This window comes from Danaus plexippus, chromosome 15 (assembly GCF_018135715.1).
Source record: "Danaus plexippus chromosome 15, MEX_DaPlex, whole genome shotgun sequence".
Lineage (NCBI taxonomy): Eukaryota > Metazoa > Arthropoda > Insecta > Lepidoptera > Nymphalidae > Danaus > Danaus plexippus.
Window position 1 is genome coordinate 913,243 of NC_083547.1, and position 14,435 is coordinate 927,677.

Genomic DNA, 14,435 nt, shown 5'->3' on the forward strand with positions numbered 1-14,435 from the left:
AAAACTGAAACTTTATAGTTTTACCGCAGTTTAAGTTTTATATAAAATTCAATGTTTAAGTTAACAATTTTTATTATTTTCCATTACCTGTACTTCTTCGACTTCTTGTTTATTTTTATTTTTTGTATTATTAGAGTTAATGAATACACTCTGAGTTTGGACTTACGGAATATACAATTTAGTTATTGATTAAGATCTTTTAAGTGTCTTTAAAGAAATTTAAAAAACATCAAAAGTAATTGTAATGATTTAAAGTCAGAGTTATTTATATGAAATGATATGAATATTAAAGATGGTCTTAGTAGAGAAACAAAGAAAAGTCAGGTCTTGAAACAGAAATAAACAAATCCTCCAAATTATTTTGCGGCGTAACTAAAAACTAAAGCATTTCCTCACTGTTTTATTTAAAAACGTGCACACTGTTTTACTAAAATGCATTGTATAAAAATATAAATTAACCTATTTATCATATCTCTATCATTCAATACAAATATAACATATGGATGAATATAAATAATTCCTGTTCATAATACTCCGCTATTTAAATGGATATATCATTACATTTATGTTATTCGCCACATTCAAAAACCTATGACCAACAGTTTATCAATCGCTATGCAAGAAGTAGAGGTCATATTTAAAAGCTTTGAAACCCGATATTCCTCAAACATATTTTTTATAACATAACTAATTTAAATAGAAGTTCGCGGTGAATTTAACGTTTTCCTCCAAGCAACTTTATAGTTTATAGATATTTAACGTATTATCTCTTATATGTTCCGAGATACGCGTTACAACTGGGACAGTAATGATCAGCATTCTGACAGGAATCTACGCAGTACGGTACACATACACAGGGCCAGCATCTGAAACAAGATGACATATAGGATAATATTGATACTATACATACAAATTGTAACATTTTATCCAAAGATCCTGATTGATCATTGAGAAATCACTATTAAGATTTATGATAAAATTCAATTAAACGATTAGAAATCACATCGAAGTTTTTATATAATAAAGTAATTACTTACAGAAACAAACACAACAACGCTGCCATGACATGTGTTCTTGTAGTGGAGCTGTGTTCAACCCTGCTCTTGATGCTGGCGTGGCAAGCGGGGCATATTAATAGCATAGATTGAGGTCCAACTTGTATCACGCTCATAATTTCTGAATATTTTGAATAGATTCCTTATTATTAGCGTATTTTAGACAATTGAGCTTATCTATGACTAAAATTTGGAATACATTTCGATACTACTATTATTTTATGGCGAGACGAGATGAAAGTACGTCTCAATAATATGTTCGTCATCTACCAGTTCTGATTTTTTATTTTCCTTCCTGTTGTTTCTTTGCAAGGAGTATCTTGAGATCTTGCATTCTAGTCAGTCTATTGACTATATTTTACAGGAGAATACCGAGCAAATTTTTCTTGATGCTTTCATCTCGTCTTTCCATAGATTACGATACTATATAATAATTGCACAAAAAATTATACTTAAAACTGGACTTTCACTATTATTATGGACTTTTATTTTATATACTGTTTTATTTAAAGAATATGTTTCTGGTTATAAGACCTTGAGATAGAGCTTTACATCTGGTCTGAGAATGAATAAAAATTTGATGAGAGCTTCTGTCGAGTCAGTCACATTTGGTTTACATTTCTCATCTGACCTGGATGGTTTGAGATGCTGTATATATTATTTATAGCTTTGTATATCGATTAAGCTTAAATCACTCTAATAATAATCTTTGAGGCCAGGGTTATTTTGAGTACGGAAAAAGATTGTTATCACCTAGTTTCGCCTGGGAGTTTACATTGAGTTTGGTCGGATTCTTGTTACGATAAAAGATTTTTGTGTTATTCTAACACAGTAGACAAGTACGCATGACTCTGTTTAATCAGTTTAGCAGTTACACGTTTTTTCGTATAACAAATACACATATACAAACTGTAAAACACTGCATACTTTTTCACGTCATTAAGCATAAACAGTCACTTTTATATTTATATAAATATTATTTGAAAAACATCACAGTTAAATAATAAATCTCTGGCGTGAGATCTAGGGCACTGTTACGTTATTATAAATTTATGCACAACATTTTCGGTTTTATAGAATTTTAAACCTAATCTCACCTTTATGTGTAATAAAAAAACAGTATGATATTTTGGTTTGTAAAGAACGCCTGATCAGAGCGGCAATTAACACACAACTGACTATGTTTAGAAATACTTTAGACGTTTCATACATTGGCAATCCACATGATATATCGATGTTCAGTAATGCACATAATCAGAACATTTTATATTGTGATTACATTACTCGAGGTATTTTTATAATGATAAAAAATTGCTACCAAAAATACCATCAACTGCTCCATTTTCTGCTCTCGTTTCTGATCACGCTATCCAACATCACATTGCAATATTTAATAGAAACGTTTCTTTCACCTTTAATTATGAGTACGAAACAAGAAATAAATTTATCATATAACAAAAGTAAAAAGAACTCACAAACAAAACCATATATTTAAATGTACGTTAGAAAATTTACAAAAAAAATTCATTGACACTAGTAGGTTTAAAACCTGCTATATCCTTATAGAGTTAGCTGGTTTCGTTTTATATATTTTCTAATTTTAATTTAAGTATAAAGTCAACATAGTATTAATGGTAATATAGATATAATACGTTTACGGATAACGAGTTTTAAGAGGCGACCTTGAAGATACTCGGTCTTTGGTTAGTGACGTAGAAGGATCATGAATATTACGGAAAACAACAGTAATCAGAGTTTACTTTAATATTTAAATTATATTGAAAACTTAGACTTCAAACAAATGAAAGTTTAACCTTGAATAGGCTATACTTTATCTCGATACCTCTTCATGTAAAGTGAAGGCAATATATCTGGGAACGGTAAATAATCTGGGATGAACAAACAAAATGCAAGAATTGTTATTTTTGAGCAACTTGCTTTGGTATTGAACAATATTGTTATTATTCCAAATTATACATAAACGCACTCTGAATTTTTGTAATCACAGATGGTAATTTGGAATATTTAAGAAAATTAAACGTGTCTTTGATAAGGAAACCTGTTAGGTGTCTTATATTTATATTGATCATTAATATTTACGATAAAGAAATGTATAAATTTCTCCTAGGAGAGGGATAACGTGCTCTCATCTAATTACCTCATGAAATTTAATAAGAATAAAGAGATGAAAATAAATAAGGAAAAAATATATAATAAAAAACAACGTAAGTTCCACTGTCCGGAATAATTTCCGGGTCCAATTATCGCCACGTTAATAGGAATCAAATGAATGTGGTATACAAAACCACCCGGAAACACTATCTAGATAGACGAGTTCATTAAAACTAATATTATAATACAATATAACTTTTAGAGCCATTTACAATTGTAAAAACATCGGAATCAAATGTTCCTTTACATTGAACTTTCACATTATAAAAAACAGATTTCATCAGTCTATACCTTTCGAATTATCCGGATCCTAATAAGTAAACTTACCTCTACAAACATTAATTTTTAAATAATTTTTCTTGAACGATAATTAATAAAAAATCTAGTTTAAGTATGTAAAGCAGTAGTAATGCAGAAATACTCCTAATTGGTAAACGAAAAACGACACAAATTATTTTTTTATATTAAAAAAATCACTTAAAGCTTTAAATCAAAAATTAGAATGATAGTTTATTATCAGTATAGGGAATATACATTTTGAATTTCTTTAACGTTCTGGTGGGTAGAACACAGATCTCAAACTTGAGTTCTCGTTTGAATAAACAAAAAACTTTCGTTTCGCTCATTACCTTTGACAGCAGGAAGGCAATCGCGATCGACGTGTCCTTGGATGGCCTGTCCTGGATCTGTGCTATCGCCCTTCTTGGGTATATATTAGCAAAGCACCAAAGACTCCTAGCACACTATTCGCGGAATTTATTAAGGCAATATAAACATAATCAGCACTGTTATACATAACTCACTCAACGTCATGTAGAAGGTTGTTTTTTATACAATATTTTATTATATAGAAACTGGTAACTGTTCATACTCTTTAAGCAGTGCTCCTCTAATTATTACCTTTCCGTTAATCAATCGTTAGTCAATTAAGGAAAGTTTTAGGACTCAAATATCACTCCGGCGTGGGAACTTGCGTCTACATCCGTCCATGTCAGTTTACCTTCAAACAAATTATAATTTTGCTTTTAAATATCAGTTCGTATACATTTTGGTACGGGATACGAAAAATCTTTTATTCATATCCCACATTATAAATATAACTTAATAGACACTTCTACTGTGTTTTCAGATTTTCAGATTGAGAGGAATTTCAAAACTTCCAACAAACCGTTATAAAATTTGTTCTAATGGAACTTTTGTAATGTTATGCCGATAAAAATAACTTGAGACATAAATGTAATTTAACTATAGATTTGACTACTAGATTATGCAGAGAGTTATACAGAGCTAATAAAACAAGAACGATATTTCGATTGCTCCCACCGCGGTAGCTAATTATAGCTTCCAATAAACTGGGTGACTCGTATACATTTTCATTGTCAACTTCAACATTGAAAATGGTCACGTTTGTTATTCATATATCGCTTGTATTATAATATGCACGCTTGTGTCTATTCTGTCGCATTTTTTCCAAATATAATATCAGTAGATTTAAAGAGCTTAATAACTGGCAAAAAAAAATATATTTTTTGAAAATTTTCTTTTTTTTTTTGAAAATTTTCTTTTTTTTTTGAAAATTTGAATTTTTATATATTTTTTTAAAACTTTTGATACTCAATGATGATAATGATAAAAATATGCTGTATTTTATTACATAGGATTTTTATTTAGGAATAGTTATAAGAAGGTACCTTTAAGTATTATTTAAACCTGTGTAGTTTCCTCCGGCACACGGCATTACGGTATGCTTAGTCTAAGTTGTTATACCCATACGAAACTTAACAGTTTTTCATTTATTTTAGCATATTATAATATTAAATTTGAAACGGTAAACGCTAGGTATGAAGTGTGGCAATGCAAACTTGGACTAAGCATACAGCTCTATGTTTTGTCTTGAGCGCGTGACTCGAGTAATAGATGTCGCTGCCATTTCGAGAACGTACCTAATGTTTAGGCAGAAAATGATTTGTTTCTTGTATAAAATTAGTTTTGAAGTCGGAACGAATGAAATCGTCGTCAAAAATTCATCTAAACCTCTTAAAAAATTATGTGGATATTAAAGAAGGTAGGTAGATACCAATGTTTTTCAAATGTATTTATGGTGATGCTTTTAAATAATATCATACGATAACAAGGAGAAAGCATTCATTATCATTAATTCGACTTATTCATCAAAATATTTAAAATTACACCTTTTTCGAATAATCATATTCTTTTCATAGGAATGGAATGTATCGTCACGCAACTGCCTGTTACGTCACAAGTAGTATTGCGATATTTTTATTTATATGAACATTTAACACAGTGTTATTTTATGTCGTTTCTGAGTGACCATTATCAACAACACTTCATCACCTACTTACATTAAATCTATAACTATTCAATAGTTTACCTATTAAATAAACAGTGACGTCAACGCCGCGCTAGCCTCATAACATTCATATGTGGTTTTTATTTATATAAATTTATAAGAAATTATTGTTTACATAATTATATTCGGAAGACGGAATATATATATATATATTTGATCTGTCTGTCTAACTGTGAACATTACTGTTGGTAAAATCGGTACAATTTAAAAATAACATATCAGACTTGTCTAACTCGCATCGCAATGCTAATGATCTCTAAACAATAAGGAAATATTGTAAGAAAATTAAGTATAAACAGCTATTGTATGTCACTAAATTTGATAAAATTTACACATGTACTTCACGAGCAATTTTGGTTTTTATAAAGTAATGAAACTCACTCGCATCAAACTACTACTACTAAAACACTGTGTAAAATGTAGGAAATTATAAATATAATAAGATCTATGTGTAATATAATGGAAAAGAAAGAAATTTGTTATATCCCTAATACGAGTTCGAATCGGGAAGTCAAGACCGTATGTATTAAAGTTCGTCATTAAACATTTTAAGCAATAATAATATACTCGATGATATTGTAAATAAAAAAATGTGTAAATTAATTATCAGAATATGAGGACGCTAGGGAAACGAATACTTATTGCAATACCCATCGCGACATATATACATATATATATATATATATATATAGCACAACATGCATCACGACTGTTGTCATGACGTGAATGGTTATAACAATTTCGATTCCACGTTACAATCACAGACTCGTGCCTTCGTTTAAAGTGATCCTTTGTGGATTGCACTTGCATAGGCAGAAACGCAGCAATGATTAAGTGTCTCTATAATACTTGGAATTTTCACCGCCTATGTATGTTTGTACGCTATATTATTTAGTGATGATTTTTGTAAATACACGTGTTTATAGTCCTGTTTTATTAAATGGCTTAGAATTAAAATAAACAAGCTAAAAACTTGGCTAAATCGAAACAATTCCATGTGTTGGAAATATGTCAGGTCCAAATTCCATCGACATTAGAAAGACACAAAATAAATTTGTTGAATATACAAAGCCATCAGATTATTTATTAAAGAGAATATTTTTCAATCGTTTCCTCGTACTTTGTTTTTTTCCTCAGAACAAAACAAAATTTAATATATATGGATTGTCTTTAACGAATCTAAAAACGTTTGAAATAATTTTGTATAATTTAATTTAACAAAGAACAATCCGCCCGACATTAATATACCCGCGTCTTACCAAAGAATATCGTTTTTTTTATTTTGCAAAGAATCAAATTATGCTCTTACTATCGTTTTCCTGAAAATATTAAAAAGGTTTAACTCGATTATATTAAAAATAATTATTGATATTTCTTAAGGTGTCTGGTCAAACACAATTACCTGGTATTTGATTTTATCTTTCAACAATATTTATTGATTGACAAGTGGCACTTTATAAATGACATAAAGATATGAATAATGTTATTCCAATTATAAGATATGGCATCCAGGAAATAATTACACCGTTGCTAAAACATATCAAAGATAATAGATTTTACATATTTTATATACTAACTCCTCAAACAGCACCATCAATTTTTTAACGTAATTCTATTTAGAAAAAAAATATTTTTATAATACACAAAAAAATAAATAACACAAATAACAAGGAACTCTTTAATTTAAAAAATAAAATATCATAACGTTTATAGGCTTGTTACGTACGCGCTACATATTATAAAATAAATGAACATCGCCGGGGCAACATTGTTGTATGGATAAAATATCATATAACTGGTGACGCCGCTGACTCCGCGGAACGAACACCAAGCCGTGTGAACCAGAAGTTTCCTGATACCACACAAGCTATGGAATGGCATTGCTATCCTAACATCGAGGCAATCATGTAGTCTTAGGTATAGGTTATAAGTTTTATTATGTAATTTTTATTATAATATACATATAAGTATGTTTCGTAGTTTTCCTGGAACCTCCGGTTGCCACCTTATATAATTGGCTTAAATTAATTATTCTTTACATTCAATAACACATCAAAAACATCTCTCATAAACCTACTTATGAACAGAGAAGGATAAATATATCACGTTGTATTTAATCTTATAAAAACAAATGAAGAACTTCATCTGAAATAAGCGTTTAAAATTTAAGTGCGATTCGTGTTTCACAAAATTCACATATAACTTCAAGATGCATTGAAGATAAAGAGATTTTTTCACTTTAGAACTATGTGAATGTAAATGTTATACAAAAAACAGATTGATCCACCATGCGGCAACATGTTTACGTTATTAGTAAAATGTTATTGAATTTTAACTATTCAATTAAAGTTTCCGGCTAACCATATGTATTTATGTTCAATAATACGTAGGCAACAGTTTTCTTAATAAGTAACCATTCTAAGGATACTCAAGTATAGGCACAACTATATGGAAACTCAGATTTCCGACCAGGTTCCAAGCCAATGAAACGTTGCTACAATACCCCGGAGATATGGCCGCTTCATTTCCTTTGCTGGCGCATTTAAATTTTCCGTTGAGAATTTAAAGTAACCGATGAAAGCTGTGAGATTTTTTAATAGTTTAAATTGTTTATTGATAACCTGCGTTTAATTATATTATAATTTTTTTTTCCTATCCAGCATATGTTCCAAGATAAGCGTCACAACTAGGACAGTAATGATCAGCATTTTGACAGGAATCTACACAGTACGGTACACATACACAGGGCCAGCATCTGAAACAAGATGACGCATGGGATGAGATTCAAATATATTATCAGTATTATAACCGTCACCTAAATCTTAAAAAAAAAATAACTAATTTAGGGAAATGACGTAAACAACTTTTCGAAACTTTGAAAAAGTATGAACTTTTCTTATAAAATATTTATTATTTAAGTGGTAATTTTTTGGAATTCATTGCTTTTGAACTATCAGAAAGATATAACACATTCCAAGGAAATATCTAAATCTTTAGTGTATTTTTAGGAAAAACTCGAGGAATTAACAGTTAAATAAGATATATTTTTTTCTAGCAAATAAGCCGACAGAAATAACCAAATTAAAAAAGAATTCCATATTATCTTACAGACACAAACATAATAGAAGAGCCATGATATGCGTTCTCGTAGTGGCTTTATATTGAATCCTGCTGACTATACTGGCGCGGCAGGATGGGCATATCAGATTGGTAGCGGAAGGACCCACTGGCATCACGTTCATGGTTTCTGTAAATCGAGCATAAACATCACTTTAAATCGTGTCAAGAGGTTTTAACGCAAAAAATAAGGTCGAAGAGGCCACCGAGTGTCCCAGAAAATTCATATATTGCAAAAAATTCGAATTTGCTTTTACTCCTCAATTTTATATATATATATATATATTTGGGTCATTAAAGTTTTAGTTTCAGTATCAAATCCTTTGTTTTTATGACGACGAGCATTTGTTATAATAGTGACACATTATAATGACTTAATAATTTAATTTATATATTATTAACGCTTTACGAATTAATGAGAATAATTGAACAAGATTTTAAAATTAAGTGGCCTTTTCCTGGGTTGTGACTACGTGGCTTACTTAGACACTAATAGCTACTTACCGGTTGGTAACATAGCAATAAGAAAATTTTATCAAAATTTGTTTAATCTAACTAAGTCACAGTCATAATTCCCTCTATTTATTAACTACCCGTCTATTTTTGTTGATGCGTATGTAGTAATTATAAATATTATTTAATAGTTCCATTAGTTAATTATATTACCAAATTCAGCTCAAGTTAGACAAAACCATTGTTTGTATGTGTATTGTAGATCAACGCAGCCTTGTGTATCAAATGTAGGTGACGTCACAATCATAGTCTACCAACACGATTTCACAATACCCTATGTATGACACAAATATAACCTTTAAATTATAACAGTGAATATATAATTTGTTTCATTTGATACAAAATAATATAGAAAGCATACGAATCTTTCATAATACGTGTTGTCATCTTGGAAGCGATTTTTTATTGAATTATTACAAAAAATAATAAATTAACCTAATCCAATCTGCTGAATGTAACCTGCTTTAACGTAAAATCAATGCTAACATGAATCTCTCCGTAGTTTTATTATCACACATAGTCTTACATATAATACAATAACGTAAATCGTTACGTTTTGAATAATCATTAATATTCCCACCTGATTGTTGTTTAACTTAACACACTGTTTATGTTTGTACGATACGGCTAAGCGACTCAGCAATCGAGAACCAACTGACTAATGTTTTAATAAAAAAAACAGTTTTGAATTTAAACTGTTCAGCATAATAAACAAAGATAATGTTTCTATCTTATCACTAATATACTTAATGGTACTTATAGTTTAGCACTCCGAGTGCATATTTTCTATAAATATATACATAGATTTATAATATTATCAAGTTATACATATTATTTACAGCACTTTGTACGTGTTTTAATTTCTAAATGTCTGTTAAGAAATTTGGTTTTCAAGCCAGTGTTAGTTTCTAACCTATATGTTTACCGATGATAAATATGCATTTTAAGTATCGGTTATATGCAAGTACATATATATACACACAAACATACACAACACACATAAAATGATCCATCTCAAGAGATAATAAACAATTTTAAAGAAAGTTATCCGCATCACTTATCAAAAATCAAATAAATGTTTATCGCGTTGGTAGAATGAATTCACCATTAATAAAAAAAACACTTTTAAATTCTTCCGTTTTATTCGAAACTGTGAAGCAAAACCTCAATGTCAAGGTTGTCGTCTTACAAACTGGTTTTGACGGTTTATTTCATTTATATTTATCACAAGATCACAATACGTATTGCAGCCTACAAGGCGTGTATGGATAGTCAGAGTTTTTGTCGTCACACACCATACGAAACGTTTACCATTTCTCATTCAATAAGACATTAATACTGTAATGTGCGAATATTTATGAATCTTAAAACTGTAAACACGCCGTACTCAGCGTGACTAGAGCCTATATCAACTAGAACTAAGCATACGGTAACTATTCAACTATTTTTATATATCGTTTTTGTTTTTGATTATGTACCGTGTTTGTTTCCAGAAGAAAAATAAAGTGTTAAATAAATAAAGTGTTGAGATATTATTGCTCATGTGTTATTAAAGCAGACTAATCGTTTATCTCAACCAATCGACTTAGGCCATTGCACATATACGTCCCATTTTAAATGCTGCGGTTTGTTTGATGTTTATTCATTATTCTGATAAGACTACTCTTGCTGTTGTTATGTAAAACATAGGAGTATAAACTAATTATTAAGTATGATGTAACGAGTGACGTTGGTGACTCCGCGAAACGCACACCTCGCCGTGTGAACCAGAAGATTGTTGATATCACACAAAAAAATTAGATGGCATTGCTATCTTAACATTTACTCAATCATGTTGTCTTAGTTATTGGTTATTAGTTTCGTAGTTTTTTTGGAACCTCTGATAGGTAGTGAAACGCACCCTGTATAACTCTATTATTTAAAGTTTTGAAATACAGGAAAATCACAATATCTCGTTAATTTCTTGTACATTATTTATGTGCCACCAAGGAACAATTGATTTGTGAATCACGTAACCCAAAAATATAGTGAGACGAGCAAAAAGATCAATGTCTTTCAATATACATAAATTAATGCAACATTAAATTATTCAAAGTGATGTTTGTGGATTCAAAATCTTCATAAAAACTGTACGGCTATAATAAATTTATTATTACAACTCTCAGCGTCTTGTACACTAACCGTGGAACCAAAGATAAAGACTATTTTATTAACCAAGCTGCTGTCTTTAAAATATATATGGTAAGGAAACACAGACCGATTTAAAAATAAGGTTTGAGTACCTCTATCTCTTTTACGTAAGAGAAAACTCGGGTTATTGTGTAATCACGGTAATACTCTAGTTTTACCCGAACAAACTTAATATAACATAAATACACCGCACAAATCTCTGAGCCAGTATTTAAAATAGATGTTTTAAAACAAAATATCCAGTAGTATTTAGTTATTTACTGGATATTTGTCCATTTATTTTATATAAATGTCTTTAAATAATAATATTTGGTAGCTTGTCCTGTTTAAAATTGTATCATATGAATGATTGTCTGTCTTTATTTGTTTTTTTTCAAGTCTTAGTTTCGACTGTATTAATCCGAAAACTTTAAATTGATATTTAGGGAATTTCGTTTTTAAGTCATAATAAAAATAAATTAAAACTTTTTTATGATATAAATATATATATATATATAAATGATTAAAATGTGATAAAATAATACGAACAATATTCTTACTACGAACATGCAACTAGTGGCATGTGATTGTTGCGAGGAGACTAATAACAAACATTTGAAATCGATAATTTAAACGTGACCTGATTTATGATTAAAAAATAAATCTGATAATATACACAAGTCCAAAGAAACGGCAAATAAAAAAAAAATTGCGACTACTTAGTCAATTTTAAGGTCAAAAGGCTGACCCAAATCTCCTCCTGCCCCAGGGCTAAGTTTAGAAAAAACTTAAAGAACTCCTGAACGCATGTTTTACTGCTTTGTATTATATGTGGAGCTGTTTCTGCACACCAATTTAGTTTGTAGGAACCTAAGCAACCACTGGTTTCATTACTAACCACTCGACTACCGGTCAGCAAATGTTCGTCAGGATATCTGAGTTTAACAAACAGCTCTAATAAAAATTTCTTTATATAAAGGAAGAGGTTTTATATATTTATATATTGCAGTGCAGGATGCCAAGCAAAGGTAATCCTAAATTCAATTACAAAACACAGCACTGTGATTTCTATGGATATGGTATATTGGTATTTCTAAAAGTTAGTTATGTAGTTTCATCTCTCAGTTTCCTGGTAACTACAACAGTCGCGGTCTTCCTTGATGCAAATCATTTATTCATGATACCTACTAGGATGTCATTCATTTATCTCTGTACTTCCTGACCAGTTACGCCATTAAAGGCGATAACCTTATCATCAGCAAAAGTCTCACAATGGTCACATATTGTATTCAAACTTTGCAATAGTTGGACGATAAACAAGTGGGAAAGTACCTTCCTTCTGGATCATCAGCTTCTGTACCTTTAATTTATCCTTGTACATAACCTTTCTCTGTTTTAAGCATGATCTTTCATATCGATAAGAGACCACCTTTACATCCATAATCACAACGGCATCGGATTTCTTCAACAGTAGCTTGATGTTATGAACCAGACTACAGAAGGCGTCCTCCCTGCTCTGGCAAAAGGATCCAAACTAGTATTAACCGTACTATTAGGCTGCACTTAATTCTTGCTTCTGTTATTTTCTCTAGGATCTTCTCCAACACTAGCAAGATGACAATAAGACTGTCCCTTCTTAGAATTCGTGTGGAAATCCTGACCCCACTTCTCTGTATCACTATTGTGGCTTCTCCCATGTGTCTAGAAAGTACTCTATCTTGAAAAACTACTTGTACATGTATGGCAAATAATAAATTGTATCATCCTCGTGCTAATACTAGGTAGATCCTGCGGTATAAGAGATATGATACGGGTAAGGTCTTCGCCGCATTGTCGCTGACTTGATGCACACGGAATATTTGAGGACAAATAAATCTGCAGACAACTAAATTTGAGTCTGTATTACTAAATGTTATTTAATACAATAATTGATTATTTTATTAAATTTAAAAAACAATGGGACGAAAATTAAGATAAGCGCACATCCAAAAGTCTTATATAAACAATAATTGTATTAACCCTGATATTAACTTTATCAGATGTGAACCAATCGTTTATTATTTATAATAGAAGTTCTAAATAGTTAAAATAAAAAATTTTGAATAGGAAAAGTGAATTATTTATTTTCAAAATAAGTTATCCAAATAAAAACCCTTCTAATTTATTTTAATATTAGATCTAAGAGATCATACTTTCTAGTCCCATGAATTGTAGTCGTTCTCTAGTCGTAGAACTTGGTAAGCAGTTTCATACAAAAAAAATATTTTGGATAAATGAAACAAGAATAAGTATCAGGGATTTATATATAGTATTTAAAAATATACTTTATATAAATATTGACAAAAGTATTTTAAATGTAAAATTGAAAAAATATATTTAATATTCTTTATTTTCAACATATGTATCTGACCGTTACTTATTTTATATTTGTTTTCTTTTTCATGTCATGTTTAGATTCCGAACTGATTTTGTCACTTATGTATTTTGAAACATTATTTATATTGTTAATAATATTTTTATTCTCGTGGTATTCTCAGATCCATGTTAGGACATTTATATCTGGTGCATTTACAACCAACTGATTTGAACAACTGCACTCTATAACCGTTGCGGTTGTCCAGAGTAGACTGTGTTAGATTGACTTTAGCTTTTTTTCCTTTTTCTGCTGCTCGCCTATATGAGGAGTAAACGAATATTAGAGCGAGAACTGTATCTCCAATCATCTTTAGAAAATTTCCTGATTATTTATTCATGATATTTTAAATTGTGTAGTATAATATAAGATGCTTTTTGTTAATTACATTGTTTGTGCACAAAACAATACGGTTAAAAAAAAGGGTAGGGTTTTTAAGAAATATTTAAATGTTAACTAGCCCTGTACAATTTTAGTAAATTTAGAATAACTCAAAATATAAATGGAGAAACACTTTAATGAGAAAATCGTTCAAACAAAGACATTTGTTACTTTAAAAGTTTTACTAGTGCTGTCTGGAAATGAGACATTTCTTGAGATGTCTAAAAATAGGTGCGAAGATTTT

General features: G+C 30.0%; 2 protein-coding genes across 2 annotated transcripts; both read right to left on the reverse strand.

Moving 5' to 3' along the window:
- Positions 1–327: 327 nt before the first annotated feature.
- Positions 328–2,288, reverse strand: LOC133319243 (lipopolysaccharide-induced tumor necrosis factor-alpha factor-like). The gene is made up of 3 exons (XM_061522943.1): positions 2,153–2,288; positions 1,038–1,176; positions 328–866 (listed from the first exon to the last, which is right to left on the reverse strand). Exons 1-3 carry the CDS (start codon positions 2,265–2,267, stop codon positions 764–766), a joined length of 357 nt encoding a protein of 118 aa, XP_061378927.1. The 5' UTR covers positions 2,268–2,288; the 3' UTR covers positions 328–763.
- Positions 2,289–7,262: 4,974 nt separating this feature from the next.
- Positions 7,263–9,937, reverse strand: LOC116766470 (lipopolysaccharide-induced tumor necrosis factor-alpha factor-like). Its single transcript, XM_032656318.2, has 3 exons — positions 9,809–9,937; positions 8,707–8,845; positions 7,263–8,353 (listed from the first exon to the last, which is right to left on the reverse strand). Exons 2-3 carry the CDS (start codon positions 8,838–8,840, stop codon positions 8,251–8,253), a joined length of 237 nt encoding a protein of 78 aa, XP_032512209.2. The 5' UTR covers positions 8,841–8,845; positions 9,809–9,937; the 3' UTR covers positions 7,263–8,250.
- Positions 9,938–14,435: the final 4,498 nt, after the last annotated feature.